At 52.8% G+C, this 19705-nt stretch overlaps 8 protein-coding genes across 8 annotated transcripts; 3 read left to right on the top strand and 5 right to left on the bottom strand.

Moving 5' to 3' along the window:
* Positions 1 to 245: 245 nt before the first annotated feature.
* On the bottom strand, positions 246 to 1528 carry LTS14_009985 (uncharacterized protein; the record flags this gene model as incomplete). The annotated part of the gene is made up of 4 exons (XM_064842663.1): positions 246 to 616; positions 688 to 1082; positions 1157 to 1253; positions 1303 to 1528. 4 exons carry the CDS (start codon positions 1526 to 1528, stop codon positions 246 to 248), a joined length of 1089 nt encoding a protein of 362 aa, XP_064689853.1.
* Positions 1529 to 1839: 311 nt separating this feature from the next.
* On the bottom strand, positions 1840 to 2711 carry LTS14_009984 (uncharacterized protein; the record flags this gene model as incomplete). The annotated part of the gene is made up of 2 exons (XM_064842662.1): positions 1840 to 1864; positions 1984 to 2711. The coding sequence occupies 2 exons, from the start codon at positions 2709 to 2711 to the stop codon at positions 1840 to 1842; spliced, it is 753 nt and encodes a 250-aa protein (XP_064689852.1).
* Positions 2712 to 3333: 622 nt separating this feature from the next.
* NIP7 (ribosome biosynthesis protein nip7) lies at positions 3334 to 3973 on the bottom strand (the record flags this gene model as incomplete). Its single annotated transcript, XM_064842661.1, has 2 exons — positions 3334 to 3459; positions 3518 to 3973. The coding sequence occupies 2 exons, from the start codon at positions 3971 to 3973 to the stop codon at positions 3334 to 3336; spliced, it is 582 nt and encodes a 193-aa protein (XP_064689851.1).
* A 170-nt stretch (positions 3974 to 4143) lies between these two features.
* LTS14_009982 (uncharacterized protein) lies at positions 4144 to 7826 on the top strand (the record flags this gene model as incomplete). The annotated part of the gene is made up of 2 exons (XM_064842660.1): positions 4144 to 5949; positions 6585 to 7826. The coding sequence occupies 2 exons, from the start codon at positions 4144 to 4146 to the stop codon at positions 7824 to 7826; spliced, it is 3048 nt and encodes a 1015-aa protein (XP_064689850.1).
* A 16-nt stretch (positions 7827 to 7842) lies between these two features.
* LTS14_009981 (uncharacterized protein) lies at positions 7843 to 8956 on the bottom strand (the record flags this gene model as incomplete). The annotated part of the gene is made up of 2 exons (XM_064842659.1): positions 7843 to 8897; positions 8947 to 8956. 2 exons carry the CDS (start codon positions 8954 to 8956, stop codon positions 7843 to 7845), a joined length of 1065 nt encoding a protein of 354 aa, XP_064689849.1.
* Positions 8957 to 9545: 589 nt separating this feature from the next.
* TAZ1 (Lyso-phosphatidylcholine acyltransferase) lies at positions 9546 to 10597 on the top strand (the record flags this gene model as incomplete). Its single annotated transcript, XM_064842658.1, has 2 exons — positions 9546 to 9649; positions 9712 to 10597. 2 exons carry the CDS (start codon positions 9546 to 9548, stop codon positions 10595 to 10597), a joined length of 990 nt encoding a protein of 329 aa, XP_064689848.1.
* A 2152-nt stretch (positions 10598 to 12749) lies between these two features.
* On the bottom strand, positions 12750 to 14634 carry ILV3 (dihydroxy-acid dehydratase ilv3; the record flags this gene model as incomplete). Its single annotated transcript, XM_064842657.1, has 2 exons — positions 12750 to 14499; positions 14561 to 14634. 2 exons carry the CDS (start codon positions 14632 to 14634, stop codon positions 12750 to 12752), a joined length of 1824 nt encoding a protein of 607 aa, XP_064689847.1.
* Positions 14635 to 17373: 2739 nt separating this feature from the next.
* Positions 17374 to 19395, top strand: LTS14_009978 (uncharacterized protein; the record flags this gene model as incomplete). Its single annotated transcript, XM_064842656.1, has 1 exon — positions 17374 to 19395. The coding sequence occupies one exon, from the start codon at positions 17374 to 17376 to the stop codon at positions 19393 to 19395; it is 2022 nt and encodes a 673-aa protein (XP_064689846.1).
* Between the last annotated feature and the right edge of the window lie 310 nt (positions 19396 to 19705).

The raw sequence follows: 19705 nt of genomic DNA, 5'->3' as shown, positions 1-19705 counted from the left end.
CTAATTAACAAGCTCTAACCCTAGTATACTATAGGTATATAATAAGTATATTAAAGTTAAGTAGTATTAATAGCCTAAAGCTATACTAAATCGCTAGTATAATTACTTTACTAAGCTTATAGATATAAGAGTATTATTATTACTAATATTAGGTCTATAACAAGTAGACTAGCTAATTGTGCTAGGAGGGCTAATAGATTAAGGCCTACTAGGCGGCTATAAGAGAGTTACTTAACACTGCTTACCTAGACCCTTAAGTAAGTAGCGTACTTGCCTTTGTGCTCGAGTAAGCGTAAGCGGTAGTGCTTACGGTTACTATCGGGTGATCGTAACCATATACGAATCTCTGGCTGTATCGACTTCTTTATGATTAGTCCCGTGAGTGGGAGCAGATTGTAGAAGCCGAACGTGTACTGAATGGTACCAGTGACATCGTTGAGTTCGTCACCCAGCTTCGTGGTGTTGACGTTGCGGGTACCATCCAGAGGAGTGCCGACGATGAGAGATTCGGGGTTCGAGTCACTGCCTCTGACGGTGAGGCCACCACGAGAGTTGCGGCCGGAGATGCGCCAATCGCCATAGATCCACTGGTCGCCAAAGGTGTCCGCTGGTCTTCCTAGAGCACGGACACCACGGATTGCACAAGCTATCCCGACAGAGACTGCCAGAAGTCCAGTCCGTACTTACTCGGTTCGAGAGCAGGGTTTACCGCTGAGATACGTGATACATCGTTAGGCACACCGAAGACATCGCCGTTGTCCAGGCCGCTGAATTCCTCAGTTGGGGGCCGTAGATTCGTACGCTTGACGGGCTCCCCCAGCCCGATAGCAGGCGAAGATGGACGAGGCGGAGGAGCAGGTCCATTGCCAGGTGGCGGAGGCGGAGGCGGCGAAGGAGGTAGAGGTGCAGCAGCTGGACCAGGACGACCAACGACCAAAGGCACCACGGCGTTGTTCCTCGACGTCACATGAATATTGCTAGGGCTGTCGAGCTCGGTGAGGTAGAGATAAGTGCTAGAGCTTCTATACTCAGTGATACGGCCATCGAGTGTGATGATGTCTCCGACAGTAAGGTTCGCAGTCCTGCCACGGTCGAAAGCCTAGACACTAGTGCTATCAGCGTGACTCGAAGTAGACTTGGTTGGAGATCCGTATACCTCTCGGAGGTGCGCTCATCTGAATCTGGTGTGGTACTTCTCAGCCAGAACCCGTTAGGGGCTTTAGCTATAACGAGGCCGGTGACATTCGTCACAGCTGCAGCGTGTCAGCGTACCATCTCCCCATCTCATTGTGCTCTTTGTACCTGTGCCATTCAATGGAGATTGGAATCTATTGCCAGTGATCTGAGATATAGTCGTTGCTGATGCTGCAACGGCGAAGAGCAGACCGGAAAGATTGACCATGCTCACGAACAATTTCAACGGAGACGCTGCTGATTCCAACGGAGATGGAGAGTGAAATGCGGGATACTTAACACTCGTCACGCTGCCTTTCTTCTGCCGTGTCGCCACTGTAACATTATCGTCCATGGCCATATACCACACTCACAGCCGCACATGTGAGCACCATACAGATCGCAGCCAAGACAGATTCATAGTCGTCGAGATAGTGCCTGGGCGCCAAGTTGATGATCCTCGGGAGAATGGTCGAAGCACGAGTTCATTGCATGGAGGCCGCATTAGATTTGGGTATAGCAGTATTGATTGTGTTTAGCTTGACTGTTGCCGCAAGGTACGTGCAGCATCGAGCCTCTGTACCTGGTTTTTTGTCCCTGGTCTACGAGGCGGAGGTGGAATAGAGACGAAGTCAAGGAGAAGTGAGATGTGGAGTCGAAACCCGCCTAGCCTTGGCCGTCAAATGATTGGCTGACTAACGTATGCTCACAAACCAAACTAAAATGGTCAAGACTTGTGATCCATTATTGTTGTAGACACCATGCGAACCACCAACAACAGTCCAGCTCCGCCGCGACAGCCAAACTTACCAAGGTACTTCTTTTCCCGTGTATGTGAAGAACTTCCCATTATCATCCTCCTTCAATCCATGAATACACTTCAACATCCCCGCAATACTCTCTTCCGGCTCCAACACCGCTCCCTCCCCACCCATCCTCGTCTTCACCCACCCAGGATCCATACAGATAACCACACACTCCTTACCCAACTTCTCCCTCACATCGCCACTCTGCTGGACGGTCAAGCTGTTGACTGCACCTTTCGAGATGGAGTAGGTGGCGCATTTCCGGGGTGTGATGGTGAGGGACTGTGTCATGCTGCCTAAGCCGGAAGTCATGTTGATAATCCTCGCCTTTGCATCTAGTAAAGAGGCAGCGAGGAGGAACTCGGTTGTTTTGGCGGGTCCGAGGACGTTCACGCGGATCTGCTCATCTAGGTCTTCAGGGCCGATGGAGAGAGAGTTCTGGTGTGGGACGCTGTTTATGCCGGCATTATTGAGTAGGAAGTCTATCTTCTTTCCGCCGAGACTTTCCTTGGCTTGGGAGACGAAGTTCTTGATCGAGTCGAGGTGCCCAGTGTCGCAGGTGAGGATGTGAGTGTTCTTCTCGTTGTTCGAGGCGGCTTTCTCTAGGTCGTCAAGGTCGCTGTTGCTGGAGCGCACGCAGGCGAGGAGAGTATTATCTGTCGATTGAGAGATCTGGCGGACGAATTCGAGGCCCAAGCCACGGTTCGCTCCTGTGACCACGTATGTGGGCATGATGGCTTGACTGTCTGATATGTGAAACGATGTGCTTCTTGAGTATGAGATATGGATGTAGCTGGTGAAGGATTTCGTGGTTAACGATACAGCAAGTACTCGGTATCTTCGTCCTCTATATACTGCTTTTGTTATTTGGTTGCATCACTATTGACAGCGGGGTATATGGACTTTTCAAAAAGTTGACGTGGGGTGGCGCGGCTCTGATGATGCGGCTAAACGCTAGATACACATTATCCGGGTTTGCGGGCCGTGACAGGCTGCGATGCCGTGACGAAACAGGCAGGTAGTCTTGCTACGTTATGGCTTTGCGAATGATGATTAGATGTCTTGGTAGTCGTTCCCAGGGGCACCAGGCGTCGTGAAGGATCAGCAGGCTTGCTCTTGGACGAGGTGTGTTGATGAAAACCTATGAGGTCCATCGCCGGGCGGATCTATAACGGGTGTGTAGTGCAAGCGTTCTGTTCCTGCAGCCCTCAAACCTCGTGGCAGGACGTGGCCAGCGAATCCAGGTGGCGATGGTCCGGCGCAAAAAAAGCAGTTCGGCGTCGTGCTGATCAGCTCAAAATGCAGAGCTTCCTACATCAAGTCTTGACTCAAAAAAATTGTTATTGCGTCCAGCTTAAGTCGTGAACAGGGTGTCCTCCTCGCGCAGGTACTCGCCAACATCGGCCTGTCTGAAAGTCACAATACCTGTGGGATCCAGTCGTCGGGCCTCAGCTGTCGAGCGGGCAGTGACACCAAAGCCCTGAGAACAGAGTCAGCTCCACTGCAATGTGCGTACATACTCGATTAGTATAACATACCAAAGGAGTATCGTTCATACTCATGACCACCACGCCCTGATGCTCCGGCACATCCTCGCTCCACCTCCCAACATGCGCCTTAACAACGTGTCCTCCATACAGAAATGGCATCTCCCCGTTTGCCTTCACCCAGACCTTGTACCTGGCATGTGGTGCTAGAACATCCAACGCTGTAATATGCAGGCGAAACTTTCCCGTCTTGGTGAACTTTCCCAGACATGTCCCCAGGCTGAGGAGGTTGTCACGGGCAATGGAAGTAGCGAGGTTGGCGAGGGATTCCCGGACATAGTACACGCGGTCTTTCTGTATGCGGAAGACGTAGCGGTCGGGTGTGCTGTTCGCGCCGGAGGTAGTGGAGGGGGCGGTGTCGGTGAGCAGGTTATTCAGGGAACGGCCAGTGTAGTTGGCGAGTTTGGTGAAGAGAGTCTTCGTTTCCGTGTCCGTGAGAGGGCGCATCGTTGCGATGATTTGATGCAGTATCGTACTGTTTATCGGCGAAAGTCTTGTAGATGCGACTCGAACTGTGCATGTGAAAAAGTTCGCCAAGATTCCGTGGAAGGCTAAATTTTGTATCCATGCTTCAAGACTTCTATCTTTCACTCGCATACAGGACTGTGTCTGCGCAAATGGCTACTGAACCTGCCGCCAAACGTCGGCGACTCAGTCCGTCTGGAGACAATGTGCCTGGCTTTGCAAACTGGGACCTGGAACAGAGTTATGAGCAGAAACGACGAAAAGGCAAAAAGGACAAAGATGAACGATTACTGGTCAAGAGCGGCGATGACTGGAAGGAAGACGAGAGATTGAAGGAGGTCGCAAGGCTAGAGGCGGAAGGTGCGAACGATGATGATTCGATGGACAGCGACGAGGACGAAAAGGACAGTGGAGCTGCTGACCTGGAATCCAAGCCAAAGCCTGTTGCTCAATCTGATGTCCCTCCCAAAGAGCAGATCCGACAAGCAAAAGAAGATCTGGCCAAGATAGCGGGCCATATCAGCGAGAGTCCAGAAGAGAACATTGCACAGCTCGGACAACTGGCAGAGATAGCACAAAGCCGTAATGTCACTGTCAAGAAGCTAGCCATGGGCACGCAGCTTGCAGTCTACAAGGACATCATTCCTGGGTATCGGATACGACCTTTGGGGAAAGATGACATGGACGCCAAAGTAGGCAAGGAAGTCCGAAGACTACGAGCATTCGAGCAGACACTACTTTCGGGCTTCAAGGGCTACGTCCTCGCGCTCGACAAACTAGCCAAGGACAAGCAGATGCGAAGCGTAGCAGTGGTATGTGCGGCTACTCTCTTGACCACTGTCCCACATTTCAATTGTCGCAATGAAGTCATTGCCATCGTCGTCCGGCAGCTCAGCTCACGAAACTCATCACCAGAGACGATGAGATGCGCCGAAGCTCTGTCTCAGCTCTTCCGCGAAGACGAAGAAGGTCATGCGTCCCTTGAAGCCGTCACACAGCTCACGAAGATGATGAAGAGTAAGAACTATCATGTTCATGAGAATGTGCTGAATACTTTCTTACATCTGCGGCTACTGTCCGAGTTTGCACATAAAGCTGGCACGAACAGTATTGATCGTGAACGAGCGGATGGAGAAGATGATGTACCGGCTAAGAAGCTTAAGAAGAAAGATCGGGAGTACCGCTCGAAACGAGAACGCAAGATATTTAAGGAGCGAAAGGCAGTGGCGAAGGAATTGCAAGAAGCTGATGCAGTGGTGTCGTACGAAGATCGAGATAAAAGTCAGGCTGAGACGCTGAAGTTGGTATTCGTGGCGTACTTCCGAATCTTAAAGGCAAAGACGCCCCATCTCATGGGTGCAGTGCTAGAAGGTCTGGCGAGATACAGCCACCTGATCAATCAAGACTTCTTCGGCGATGTGCTAGAAGTGCTCAAAGATTTGATCTTACATGCCGAAGCATCTCTCGAGCCAGCAGACGACGAAGATGAACAAGGTGAAGAAGAGCCGGAAGATGAAGTCGACGCTGCGACGGAACGGAACATCACCCGCGAACGCCTCCTCTGCATCATCACTGCCTTCGCACTCCTGCAAGGCCAACAAGACGTGGCAAAGAGCGCGAGTGGTCTGCAACTCGACCTCAACTTCTTCATCACACATCTCTACCGCACACTGCTCCCCCTAGCCATGAACTCGGACATCGAACTCAGCGCCAAAAGCGCGCACCTCGCCGACCCCAATGGTCTCGCGACACCGGCCTCAACTGCCAAAGACACCAAAGTCAACGTCTCCACTACCACTGTCCTGCTCCTGAAGAGTCTCCAAAGCGTCCTCCTACCGCCAATGAACACGAAACAAGTCCCTCCCCTCCGCCTCGCAGCTTTCCTCAAACAACTGCACACTCTAGCTCTCCACCTTCCAACCAAGTCTGCTACGGCTGTAATGGCATTGGTTCAACAGGTGAGTAAGACTCATGGGAATAGAGTCGCTGCGTTGTGGAATACAGAGGAGAGGAGGCAGGATGGGGTTTTCGACCCGAGAGGCGAGAGTGTAGAGGGAAGTAATCCTTTTGCTGCTACGGTGTGGGAAGGGGAGATTTTGAGGTTGCATTGGGATCCGAAGGTTAGGGATGGGGTGAAGGGTGTTGAGAGTACTGTTAGAGCTGTCTTGAACGAAGGGGATGGGAGGTAGCGTAGTGATAATGCCTATGCCATGACCTCGCATTGTTTGTGACCTCTGTCCGCATCTTGATTGATCATGTATTTCAGCTTTCGTTTGTCTCGGCTTCGGCTGCTTTGTGACTTACCGTGGCTATTGATATGTATGTATGTATCTGCCCTGCATCATGCAAGAGCTGCTGCACGAACGCCACTAGTGTCGATTCACACAACCATACCATTGACCTGTACAGGAAAGAGGAAGGGCGCGAGCTTGGTAACACAAACGATAATATTTGTAATACGCCCGGACCACATAGTCCATTCTAGGAAAGAGTGTGGTCTGAACATTACAAGATTACTTGTCTTTAAACAACAACTCTCCGACCCAATGCTGGCCCCGCTACAAGGCAACTCTGGGTAGTCGATGGACTTTAGATCGTCGAGATGAAGGCGCTCATACTCGACGTCGCAGCGCGTACAGCGAATGTCAAGGATATACCCAGGCCTATACCAGAACCCAGTGAAATCCTGGTCGAAGTCCAGGCGATAGCTCTCAACCCCATCGACCCACTCTATGTCGCCCACCCACTCGCATCTGAGAACAGCGAAAGAGTAATCGGCAGCGACTTCGCCGGCACAGTCGTCTCACTCCACTCTAGCTCCTCAGCGTCAAGCCCAGCATGTACGCTGAAACTCGGCGATCGCGTAGCAGGTTTCCTCCAAGGCGCGTGCTCCCGCAACGACCGACCAGGAGGTTTTGCGGAATTTGTCACTATTCCTTGGGATCTTGTGTGGAAGATTCCGGATGGTGTCAGTATGGAGGAAGCGGCGGGTGTGAGTTTGGTGGCGTTGACGGCTGCGCAGGGGATGTGGTATCGACTGGGCTTGCCGGCGCCTTTTGAGTTTGATCGTGAGGCTGCGGTGGGGGAGCAAGGTAAGGACTTTCCTAGTGCTTTTGATGCGGGAGGAGGTGGAATTGAAGGAGAAGACGTGAATATCCTGGTCTACAGCGCCGCTACTTCCGTGGGCATGTACGCCACACAGTTCGTACGAGTTAGCTCTCGCACCCAACCTGGGGTCAAGGAGCAGTGGCGACTTTTTGGCACGGCATCACAGGCTCGCTGGGATATGCTGAAAGCTCCACCATACTCCTATGACTACCTGGTTTCCTACCGTGACGCTGACTGGCCTGAGCAAGTCCGCACTCTCTCCGGAAGAAAGGGTATGCACTATATCTACGACACCATATCCGAAGGCGATACTGTCCAACTTTGCGCCTCCACCTTGAGCAAGGGAGCGAAAGGGATGGCTATCGTTCGGTCGAAAGAAGCTGGGGCCTGGACACCATTTGATACTTCTGAGCTGAACGTGCCCGAGCCGATCTACGGAGCCGTTTGGGAAGGGCTAGGTGTCGAGGTCGAGTATCACAAGTTCACCCTGCCTGCTTCACAAGCCGCGAGGGCCTTTGCGGTGGAGTTTTATGCGTGGCTAGGTCGGGCTATGGGTGAAGAAGTTGTGCCTGTGCCTGTAAGAATCATGCCTGGTGGATTCGAGAAGGTTGTTGAGGATGGATTTACGCTGCTGGGCACTGGCACGATGGGAGACCGGACGGTGGAGAGGAATGAAGGATGGATGAGGCCGGTGGGTGGTGAGAAGCTTGTTTATCGTATGTCATGATCGGCGTATTGTTGAACTAGCATTGGAATGCAACACCATCCTTTTTGACCATGTTCATCCCGCCACCAGCGAACCCAGTCCCATCACTACTGAGCTCCACGAGGCCGCGCTCGACTTTACCCTCTTTCTCACTGGCGTCTCCGTCCTTCCGCCGCTTCACCTTGCGTCCAGCTGTGATGTCTCCTTGGCAAACATAGCATCGGAGAGTTTCATCAAGCTCTGTATCGTGGGCAGACTTCTCCGGTGGTCGCTGGAACTTGTCGCTGCATGGTTCACACAGCACGTGACCACATGGTTTGGCGAGGACGGCTTTCGTGCTATTTGAGAGCGTTTTGTTGCAGCTTGGACAGCTTCGTGACGTGGGTTGATCATTGTTTTCATCGCCCTTGGCCTTGTCGGAGCTAAAGTTGACAGTGATTAAGGTCTTCAGCGTAAAGTCGTGTGGCTTCTCGGCTGCAGCTGCTGGACACGATGGCTGCTGCTTGATCACTCTGAGGTCAGCCCTTTTGTTACCAGGCGTCTCACTCGGCACCCAGAAGCTAGGTAATTCGCTCTTGTCCTTCGCATCTCCGGGCCTTTGACGTTTATAGACACCTTCCTTGGCCAGTCGTAGCAGCTCGTCCTCTCCAACCTCGAACTTGCGCTTCGCGCCCTTGCCTTCAGCATCCTGCTCAATTGTGACCTTGCCATCTCGCCTGCCCACGATCCTCTGCCCAGCCCGTCCACCACTCCTCGCGCTCAAACCCGCCTGCACCCTCTCAAACTCCTCCAATGCTCTCGCCTGGCTCTCAGCGTCCTCGAGATCCTTCTCATCGGCATCTTCAGCAATTCTCCGCTCAGCTTGCTTCTTCAGGCGCTTGAGCTCCCTGTTCTGAGCCAGGATATTGCTGAGAGCACATTCCCGGCAGAAAAAGTGTCCATGTCCGGCACAGCTCACGGGCTCACGGGCTGGAAGGAGACATAATTGGCATGACCCAAACGGTAAGAAGGAATCTCGAGTCAGCCGCGTGCTTTTCGACCCCCAGTGGTTGGCGACTTCGTTGCGCTCATGGGCAGTGAAGTGACTTTTGCCTGGAATATCAGTACCTGGATGCACATGGTAGCTAGTAGGAGTACTTACTATGAGACATGCTCGTGCTTGCCGAAATCAGAAAGGGAACAATCGATGAATGGTCACGGAATGATCTCAGAATCACAGCACGGTGGGCTATACGTACGAAATTCACCGTGCTCGACGTCACGTACAAACTTCCAGCACGTGTCACGCGTTCATCATCTCTTCCGCGACCGTTCCTCCACAACACTCGTTCATGACCTAGTCATCCACTTTCGTCCGCTCTTCACCGCAGATGTCGGCGCAAGAGCGGCCTTATCAACCTCCACTTCCCTGGCGATGGAGCAGCGCAGTCAACATCGGTGTAGTCGGACTTCTCTGCCGCTCCTTTTTATACGGCCTCAATAGGACGGAAACGAGAGGTCTTGATGGATTCCTGGCTATCTTAGACAGCCGTAAAGATGAGAAGAAGCGGACAAGAGGGTTGGTGACTGGTAGGTCTCCCCTTTCATCCAGGCAGGCACCGAGCTTGCGTGCCTGCCCAATGCGGAAGGTCTGGTTAGGCTGACTCGCTCTCATGCAGTTTCCAACCATGTGAGCGTGTACGTACCCATCCCCTCCGTATCCGTCAATCTGACGCATGTCTCTGAGTATAGCAATATAGAATGGATGACCCTATGATATGGGGTGTGTTACCGAACAGGTACTTCTGGGACCCAAACAACATGAGATGGTCACTTGGCAGCTACGATATATGTTTCAAGAACAGGTACGCCATGGTACACGACTCAATGACATGTGCAAACGAATCTGATCACGACATCCTCATAGAGCATTGGAGTACTTCTTCAGTACCGGCAACACACTGCCAACGCACCGCAAAGCATACTCGCCACACGGCGGCGTCTTTCAGCCTACCATGACCCAAGTGATCCGACTCTTATCCGACCCATTCGCCAACACTGCGCCAGAGAATTGGGAAGGCACTGCTCGACCATCGGACCAACAGCCCTTGCTACCAACCGCGCACCACTCCCCCTTTCCACCGAGCGATCCTTTCTCATCCGCAGCTTTGACCTACAGTACCACCGGCCGCGATGCCTTCCCAGCACCCGCGGCATACCCAAGCAGACGCCACAGCTGGGTTCACATATTCCCCGAAGGTATGATCCATCAGCATCCTGAAAAGGCCATGCGGTACTTCAAATGGGGTGTCGCACGTCTTATCCTCGAGGCGGACCCTTGTCCTGATGTTGTGCCAATGTGGATCGATGGACCACAACAAGTGATGAACCACGAACGAGGATGGCCACGCCCAATGCCGAGAATCAACAAGGATATAAGTGTCAGCTTTGGGGACCTGGTGGACACTGAGGCAATCTTCGGTCCGTATCGAGAAAGGTGGCAGAACCTCAAAGAGCGGGCGAGGCGGAAACGCATCGATCTCTTGCCGGAAATGGATCTCAACGGCAGCATCGAAAGTGTGGGTGAGCTTGAAGACGATGAGCTGAAATATGGCAAAGAGGCAGAGCAACTCCGAATCGACGTCACGATGGCCGTACGCAATGAAGTTCTCAAGGTCCGACGAGCGGCTGGATTAGCGGACGAGGACCCAAAGCGTGGTCTTGCAGAGACATACAGAGCGGAAGGTGGCAAAGATGCTTCGAAGGTGGAAGGTGAGAAGCTAGATGGCAGTGTCGTCAAGCCTGGAATATGACATGCTCCTGTCTACATCGAAACTCTGCTCTCTCTGGCGCGAGGTAATTTGCACGAAAACATGTACTAAGATATGTAACATACACGACTTCATGCAATGGCATGCAAGCAACTCTGACTTCACTGGCCGTCTTGTCCCAGCAGTCCTTCTCGCGGCACTGACACTGGAGGGCGATACGTCAGCGTATCACGCTCAGCTTCGACCGAGATCCCTGGGCAGATTAGAACGTACCTGCTAGAGACTCCAACATGCTTCGCGTAATCAGCACCTCATGAAGCTTTCGCCCAAAGCCGTCGACGCGGTTCGACGAAGGTGTGGGCTATGTGCCCGGAATAGCGTGCACGGATCATTTTCCAGGGGTTGTTATTATACCTTACACCTTCCTCCTCTTCACCGTCAGTCAAGTCACCTGGCCATAGTAGATCCGACAACCACCGTGGCCTAGAGGTAATACAACCACATGTCTGAGGCTCTGGTTGGGCGACCTGTATTGCGCGAGCCTTGTTATGACTTGTTCTCATGTGGTCCAATAGAACTTGCTCGCCCTCTCGATTATGTGTCAGCGCGGCGACCTGCATGACCACAATGGTGGAACAGTCTGCAATTCTCACCGCCAACCTGTGCGGCCTCTATTCAGACATTTGAGCAAAACGTCTAGAGCATGAATCAAGGTCAAAGTAGCAGTCGGTGAAGTGTGATGTTAAGGCTGTTGGACCGGAAAAGGGCAGGAAAGCAGAATGGAGAGCAGAAATGCTTGGCAGAAGCGCGCCCAGTGAACGTATCTGATCAATTTTCGTCCATCTCACGCATATGCTGCATTTAGATAGCTACTTGCCGACCAATACTATAGCTTGCTCGTAGCTTATGGCCTTCTCACTTGCCTTGAAAAATACGGAACTTCATATGGCGTTCACGGAGACTGATCATGCGTCTGATGTAGACCTCGAGAACAGTTTGATCGTGCCTCATTCCCATTGATCGTGACCACCAAGCCTCCGGTAAAGTTATTCTCTGCCCACATCGTGCACAAGCGGCCTTTCCATAAGCACAGGACACTTGGGAGTGTTTAAGCCCTAAAGTTACGCATCACAATATCTCGCATGTTTTCCCTTGGCCACTCAGCAGCATAGCCAAGGTGCGATGGGGTGCAGGGGTCAGAAGATGGAAGGGAGACAAGGCAGTGCAGTATCACAACAAGTCTGAGACACCTATTCTCGAACGTTCTGACACATCTCCAGAGTCCCTCCCTTTGCTACCACGTCCGGAGATCGGGGCACTCACGCACGACAGTGGTTGCCCATATATTCCATGCGTATGGAGATCCAAGAACCGTACTCAAGGGACCGGACCGAGAGCCTGCAGGTTTTAACGCGTGTATAGGCGTACCGTGCCACTCGGATTGAAGGCATAACCAGAGTCGTAGTATGAGGAGAGAGGGAGGAAGAAATAGGAGTCGTGGGCGGTGCTCAAGATGTATTGGTACTTTCGCAGAAGCTAGGGCCATCTTGCGCAGTGTGTTTGGGGATCGCAAGGCATTCATGGGTGCTTGCCTGTGTCGTGACCTCGGGTATTCACAAGATTACCTTGGTGAATGGCATGACGATGGCCGCTTCCGGCGAGAGGACTGCTGAACATGCTGGCATAAAGGCCGTCGTCGAAGTAGCCTATCGTACTAGGGTCCGGATTGCTTATCCAATGCAGCGAGCCGGATAGGAGAACGCTGCCCAATCGTGATCAATTTCGTGCCTAACTACTGCTTGCAGAGTGAATGTGCTTTGTGACAGCGGCCACATTTAGTGTACATCCTTTCCGCCACGGCCATCTGCCTCTTAAAGTAGAAAACCTTTCCTCCAGTGCGTATCCTTCCTAGAGCTGCTCCATGAAAACGGCCGATGGACACCAATTCACTTATGTCGTGGCAAGCATCACATTGGCTGACTAGGAAGGGTTTAGGTTGGCCGATCAGCGTTGCGTAGCACTGGTATGCAGTGCATTGTGGTGGCTGTTACCAAAGTCTTAATACAGCTGTCTTAGTCAACGATACCTGTACATCTGATAGCCGTACATTGAACATACATCCCTTTTCTGACACGACGTAGCCTTTCCACGAACGTCGAAACAAGCAGGATTCCACATATCCTTCCAAGCCCCATCACGAATCCGTAATGCAGCCATGACTCGCATCAGTAACGTTCTTCGCATACTTATACAGCGTACCCCTCTGATACTTGAGCGGCGGCGCCTTGAACTCCAGCTTCCGTCTCTGCAGCTCTTCCGGCGACTGATCCGTAATATCAATGACACGCTTATCAGCATCGATGCAGATAGTATCGCCATCGCGCACAAGCCCAATAGGCCCACCAGCTTGTGCTTCAGGAGTGACGTGGCCGATCAAAAACCCGTGCGAGCCGCCAGAGAAGCGGCCGTCGGTAATGAGAGCAATATCGTTGCCGAGACCAGCGCCCATGATCGCTGAGCTGGGTTTCAGCATCTCTGGCATACCTGGTCCGCCCTTTGGTCCTTCGTAGCGGATGATGACAACAGTCTTTTCGCCCTTCGTGAAAGTGCCAGCCTCAAGCGCATTGCAGAAGTCGTCTTCAGCGTCGAAGCAGCGAGCTTTGCCTGTAAAGACTGTGCCTTCCTTGCCCGTGATCTTGCCAACGGAGCCTTCGGGTGCCAGCGAACCGCGTAGGATCTGAATATGACCGGTCTTCTTGATGGGGTTGCTGAAGGGTCGAATGATCTCTTGATCGGAGGGAAAGTCTGGTGCGTTCTCTACATTCTTAGCGAGTGACTGGCCCGTTACGGTAATGCGAGAGCCGTCGAGAAGGCCTTCCTTAAGTAGCATTTTGACGAGGGAAGGTGTGCCACCGATGCGGAAGAGGTCCTCCATGACATATTTACCAGAGGGTTTGAGATCGGCCAAGAAAGGCGTTCGATCGGAAACAGCTTGGAAATCATCAATGCTTAGCTCGACACCAGCACTATGCGCGATGGCGAGCAAGTGGAGGACGGCATTTGTGCTACCACCAGTGATGTTGATGAGCACCATGGCATCCTCGAATGCTCGTCTTGTCAAGATGTCAGTCGGCCTGATATCTTGCTTCAAAAGTTCTCGAATGGCCGGTCCAGCAGCTAAGCACTCCATCTGCTTCGCCTTGCTCTCGGCCGGATTGGTAGAAGAGCCTGGCAGACTCATGCCCATGACCTCAATGGAAGAAGCCATAGTATTCGCAGTATACATGCCACCACATGCTCCACAGCCTGGGATAGCATTTTCGATCACATCCCTTCGCTCCTCTTCAGTAATGTCGCCAGACAGGAACGAGCCGTACGCCTGAAAAGCCGACACAACATCCAGCTTCTCATTCTTCGGCATCTTGCCACATCCTGCTGCGATCGTGCCACCATAGACCATAATAGAAGGCCTGTTCACACGAGCCTGTGCCATCACCACTCCAGGCATATTCTTGTCGCAACCCGGTATACTGATATTCGCATCGTACCACTGTCCGCCCATAACCGTCTCTATACTGTCCGCAATCAAATCTCTTGACTGCAAGCTATACCGCATACCCTTGGTACCCATACTTATGCCGTCACTCACACCGATTGTGTTGAATTGCATAGGTATCAGTCCTGCTTGCTTCACACCCTCCTTCACCCTGTTATTGAGGTCCATGAGATGCATGTTGCAAGGGTTGCCAGAGTACCAGACGGAGGAGATGCCGACCTGGGGTTTCGACAGATCCTCGGTGGTCATGCCTGTCGCATACAGCATGGCTTGTGATGCTCCTTGCGCGACGGGTTGTGTGATGTGGCGGGAGATCTTGTTGAGGCCTTTGAGGTCATCGTCGACGGGTGTCGCTTGTGATCTGCTGCTCGACTGCGAGAATGCTCGCCTGCTTGCGCATTAGTATGGACGTACATATTGCGAGAAGTACTTGGGCAGTCATGGCATACAGGGAGGTCCATTGTGCCCGCGAGCACCATGCTGGACGCACAGCACCAGCTCGTAACCGCGTCGTCGCCAACATTGTGAGATGTGATGTAGTGTTGGCGTCGCTGCCACAAAGCTCAAATAATTATCTGTAGAAATGGCTGGCTTGCCATTGGCCAGGATGACTCAAAAAGTCCCCAAAGCCGGCCTCTACAACATGTTCGCTTGACTTCAACCTCTTCGACAACGGCCACGAAGCCAGACGCGAGCAACGCAGCCTCCTCCATAGAAAGCATTCTCGACAAGTGACATCATTGGCATAAAGGCTTATACTGAGGAGGTGAAGCAGGAGGAAAGGCTTGTCACCACGGCGAGTTGCGTTATGTTATTCGACCTGCCCTACACTACGTTACATCACGCTGCCCGTCCCTCGCTCCTCTGGCAGTAACCATCCCCCCATCGCTCCCGCTCTTTACTTCGATCTCGCCTTTGTTCTCTTATAATCTCGCCTGCCTGGCCTACAGCCCACCTTGCATGCCGGACTTCTCCAATCTGGTCTCATCCTCACTCCATGTCATTGCGCGCACCTACACAGTCTATCTAGCAAGCGGCCGAGGTCTGGATCGATTGCGAGCGCCCCTACCATGCCAATACTTCGTCAGCGCTCGCAACAGTCGAATAAACTGCTCGCTGTCTTGGTAACCTCTGGTGTAGACCAGATCGTGCAGGATGGTGGCGTTTTCACACAGTGCGATTGGCCTCTTGCATCGTTCCAGGCCCGCAGCAATCAATGGGAGCTCTGGAATTCATCCATCACGCCACAAGTCTTTGCTACGTTGCTGCTGGCAGAGAATGGCCAGGGTCACGGCCACACAGAAATCCTCTCCGAACTTCTCCCCGACCTTCCGTGCTGCAGCAATGTCTTCTTCCTCTACTTTTGGGCGGTAGCATGCCGATCGAGCCGCCCAGACGCTCCGTATGGTGACACACGGCCCCATGGCGCAATCGCGCATGCTGTACGTCACCGTTGTGAGTGTAGCTGGCTAGCAGCATTGCGGTGACTGGTAACGCGAAGCTGGGCCGAGGGACGAGCTAAGCTGTTGTGCCTGCTTTTAACTCGAGCTGAGCATCATCAACCGACCTGGGATGAGCTTGAAACCAGCCGTGCTCCATTGACCAGAGATTGTCGAAGCTGATTGTGGAAAGTGCTTCGCCTTTTATGACGCCGAAAGCCATAAATTTATGCCTGGTAACTGGCACCTTCCGTATACGCTTGTCCAGGCAAGCAAGGAGATGAGCACGGATGACGATTACATGAGACGGTAGGCGCTTGCTGTCCACTACCGACGTGTAAGTACTGAAGGTGCCCACACGAGCCTCAATCGTGGGCTCTCTGGCTTTCTCTAAAGCCCCGTGTAGCGAGTGAGTCCAGCTCGAGAACGCCGATGGATTTTGATGTTGTCTGAGATGCAGTAGTACGTCATGGGCAAGGGCGCTCTTCGACAGTCCGAAGAATCTTGGAGGGTCATCTTGGCCTCGGAAAGCCTTTGGCGTTATCGAGTCGACGGTGTCGATCACCCGATAGTCTTCGTTGAATCGCCAGGCACGGAAAACGAATCGCGGTGTACGTTCAGTACCAACTGCTATTCGAGCCTGTACACGTTTGGTAATGGGCGGACCATGGAAGTAATCATAAGGGAGTATACTTCCTTGTGCCGGAGTATGGTCACTGAACTGCTCCTCGGTTGTAAGCGCAACAGTCGGTTGAGTGTATACCAGATTTATGCGTTTCGGATCCCGTGAGCGCAGCTCAGTGGACTCGCTGTCGTCGTCGTCGTTTCCGCCACGCTTCGTCACGATGTGAAGGGGGTGGATGCGATGTATTAGTTGTCAAGATGCTGTTTTGCAGTGTGAGTCGTCTGTCTGTTTAGAACGGGAGGATAAGAGAGGGTAGGACGACTACATATATTGTGACTGTCAGGGCAATAGAGAGTCCAGCAGTAGCGAAGACAAGTCTCTCCTTCTAAAGTCTTAAAGCATGTCTTCTACAGGTTTTAAGTCTACAGGTAGCATCGGTGCCGGATCATGAGACGAGATGGTCTTGCTCACAACAACAAATAAAACCTGTGTAGATGCCGTCTAGGGAGAGGATGAGACATTTGTGTCGACTCGCTCGAGACATGCGCGAGCCATGGAGTCGAGTAGCACAACGATATCCATGATCTTGCCGAGCCAGTACCTTACGCGCAGTCGCAATGATTCTAAGATCAGCATAGAGCATTAGCACCGCCTAAGTCTTCTCAGCATTCTCATGGCACGAAGGCACGGCACAGGCTGTGGGACATTTCCTGCTGCCAGCTGACAGGCCGCCACTACCTAGTCTCTTTCAACGAGCGTGAGAATGCTGAAGGTCGGCGGTGCTTCAGACGTGTCGGAACATGCATTGTTCCACGAGATGTGAATGGTGAAGTCCGAGATCTGGTCGACGAGTGCGCCGGCTGCTTTTCATGTAGTGATGATTGACGTTGCCACGCGATTCGCAATTCAAAATGCTCATTTCGGTAACAATGGACCAGTAGAGAAGTATGTAGCGATTACAGCAAAGATGCTTTTATCTTAAGGTCACGTGATGGCAAATGAGAGTTGAGGAAGGTGCGGGCACGAATATTATTAGGCTACACAGACGCTAGACCGTGACTACTCAGACGGCTCGTGCACGAAAACCACTAATATGCCCCCTTGCGATAACGAGCGCATAGAGCTTCTTCCCACCTACAATCTATACCCCTCTAGAATCACAACCCCGACTTACGCGTCTACTCTTGATTCGTGAAGTATGGCACGCGTATCTTTCGGTTCGAGAGCTGGCGGCGCCCACGACTACAACAACGGCCAGAGCATCTTCACCTACCGCGCATCGCAAGCCAATGGCCTGTACGAGACGCTGCAAGACCTCACGGCGGCATTGAGGAACGAAATCGAAGCATGCGCCGAAAGTGAAGTCCCCGAGCTTTCAACATGCGAACTCGCGATTCATGAAAATGCCGTGGTACCGTTATTGCGACCAACCATCGGCCCTTATGCAGACGGAGGACAACATGATCTCCCCACCGACTTCAAGACGGAGTGGACGGATGGCAGCGAAGGATTTCCCGGCCTGAGCTCCGCTCTACCCAAAGCTTCCATAGCGGCTATACTGGGCGCAGGCGAGGGACAAGCGCGCCAGATCGTGCAGAGGGCAGCGTCACGTGCCATCGTACAATGCATTGAGGCCGTGGACGGCTTCAAGTACAGCTTCAACAACGCCTGGAATGCCAAGGATGAAGGAGGGTTGCGCTTCTCGTACATCTGTCAGGACAGCATGCAGAATAAAGACAGGCATGCCAATGGCTTCACCAAGACACAGAAGCACTTGAAAGGCGAAGGTGAGAGGGGTCCAAGGAAGCCAACATATGACTGCAAAGGCAGTGTGAGCGTCAAGTTCAGCTTGATCAGAAGCCGCGTGGATGTATACTACAGACATTATGCTGTTCATCCCAGCGTCGCGGACAGGAGACCAGCGCCGCGACCACCGCCCAGGCAGCGCACCTCACAGTCCGAGGATGACTTCAACTATCTGCCGGTCGCAGCACCAGAGCCGGACACGGGTGGGTTGCTCGGCCAGCTGCGTGATCAATCGACCGCATACGAAGGTCCGGCACGGATGGCTCCTCCAACTGCCCCTCAGCGCACACCAGCAACAAAGTCTCTGAAGCGCAAGCGTGAGGTGGAGCAATCGCCACAATCATCGAGCAAACCACTGTCACTCTTTGAGCTGCTTCAGCAGAGCGAGACAGCCAAGATCCCAGATGCCACACCCAACAGCAACTCGAAGACTCATGCCATTCCGCCGCCAGTAGAGTACAACTTACCCTCCTGGCAAGCGCCTCCGCCTATTCAAGCCTCAAGCTATCGTCCTCCTGGTCATGAGAACTATTCACCAAACGCCCCCTATCCACCGCCCTACCAGCCGCAACGCTACCAAAACCAACCGCCAATCGCGACACCGAAAGCTCCAGTCGCGATCCCTCGACAAGGCTCGAAACCCAGCGGCCTCCAAAACCATTACAGTAACCCACAAGCCTACCTCGGCGCACCACCAGCAGGAAAAGCGACTCATCCGCAATCTCAAGGCCTCTTCAGCACTCTCAAACCCGTGGCCAAAACCAATTATCCTGCCCAACAACACACGCACTTCATCGTCTACGCCTCCACAGGCCCTCAACGCGCTAAAACAAGCTGCAGCAACTGCCGCATCTCGAAGAAGAAGGTACGCTCAGATGCGCATTCGTATATCCTTGAAGAGGTTGATCTCTCTTCCCCCGACGGTGCACAAGCTAATGGATCTTACCCTCTCCAGTGCGACGAGGCGCGACCGAATTGTGGGAACTGCGTCAGAAGTGGCAAATCAGGGTGTGTTTATGAAGGCTCGCAGGCTGGGCCGGCGACGGAGTACAATCCTGCTCAGCAGGCTCAGGCCATGGGTGCGATGCAACAGCGGCAAAGCAAGGTTGTTTCGCAGTCGCCCGCTCCTGCTCCTACTACTGCGGCTGCTGGAGGTGTGGTGGCGGGGCCCTCGCAATCGCCTTCGCAGCACCAAGGCCATCGGGGCCCGAATGTGACGACGCCTGCATATCCCCAGGCGACAGCCTACGGCAAAAGCACACAAGCTATTGTTAACTCACAACAGCAATCGTATCAGACCGCCGCCTCACATCAGTCGTATGGGAGTGCGAAGTCATCTCAGACCTTTGCAGGAGCATCGCAAGCACAGTCAGGCAAACAGCCGAGTCCAGATCCTTGGTTTCCGAGCAGATGAGCACATTGCACAGTCGAGCGACGAAGGTAATAATTGAAGCAGATCTGCTCGCATGACTTCCAGAGATCTTTACAACGCCTTAAAGGCCGTGTCGTGACATGAACAATACTGAGAACAGCAGGAACTCACCTCAACATCGGTGGCCTTTACAGGCAGCAGACGTGGCTGTGACGCTGAGGACGATATCGATCTGTAGCGTATCTCCAGCTCTGTATCAAAGAAGTCCACATGCATCCGCACCCCCCCAGACCTCACTTCTCACGATCGACGTCAAATACACTTTATCGTCCATCCATATACTACCGTGCAT

This window comes from Recurvomyces mirabilis, assembly GCF_035927965.1.
Source record: "Recurvomyces mirabilis strain CCFEE 5264 chromosome Unknown scaffold_35, whole genome shotgun sequence".
In the NCBI taxonomy this organism is placed as follows: domain Eukaryota; kingdom Fungi; phylum Ascomycota; class Dothideomycetes; order Mycosphaerellales; family Teratosphaeriaceae; genus Recurvomyces; species Recurvomyces mirabilis.
This window is presented reverse-complemented; position numbering and strand designations above follow the sequence as displayed.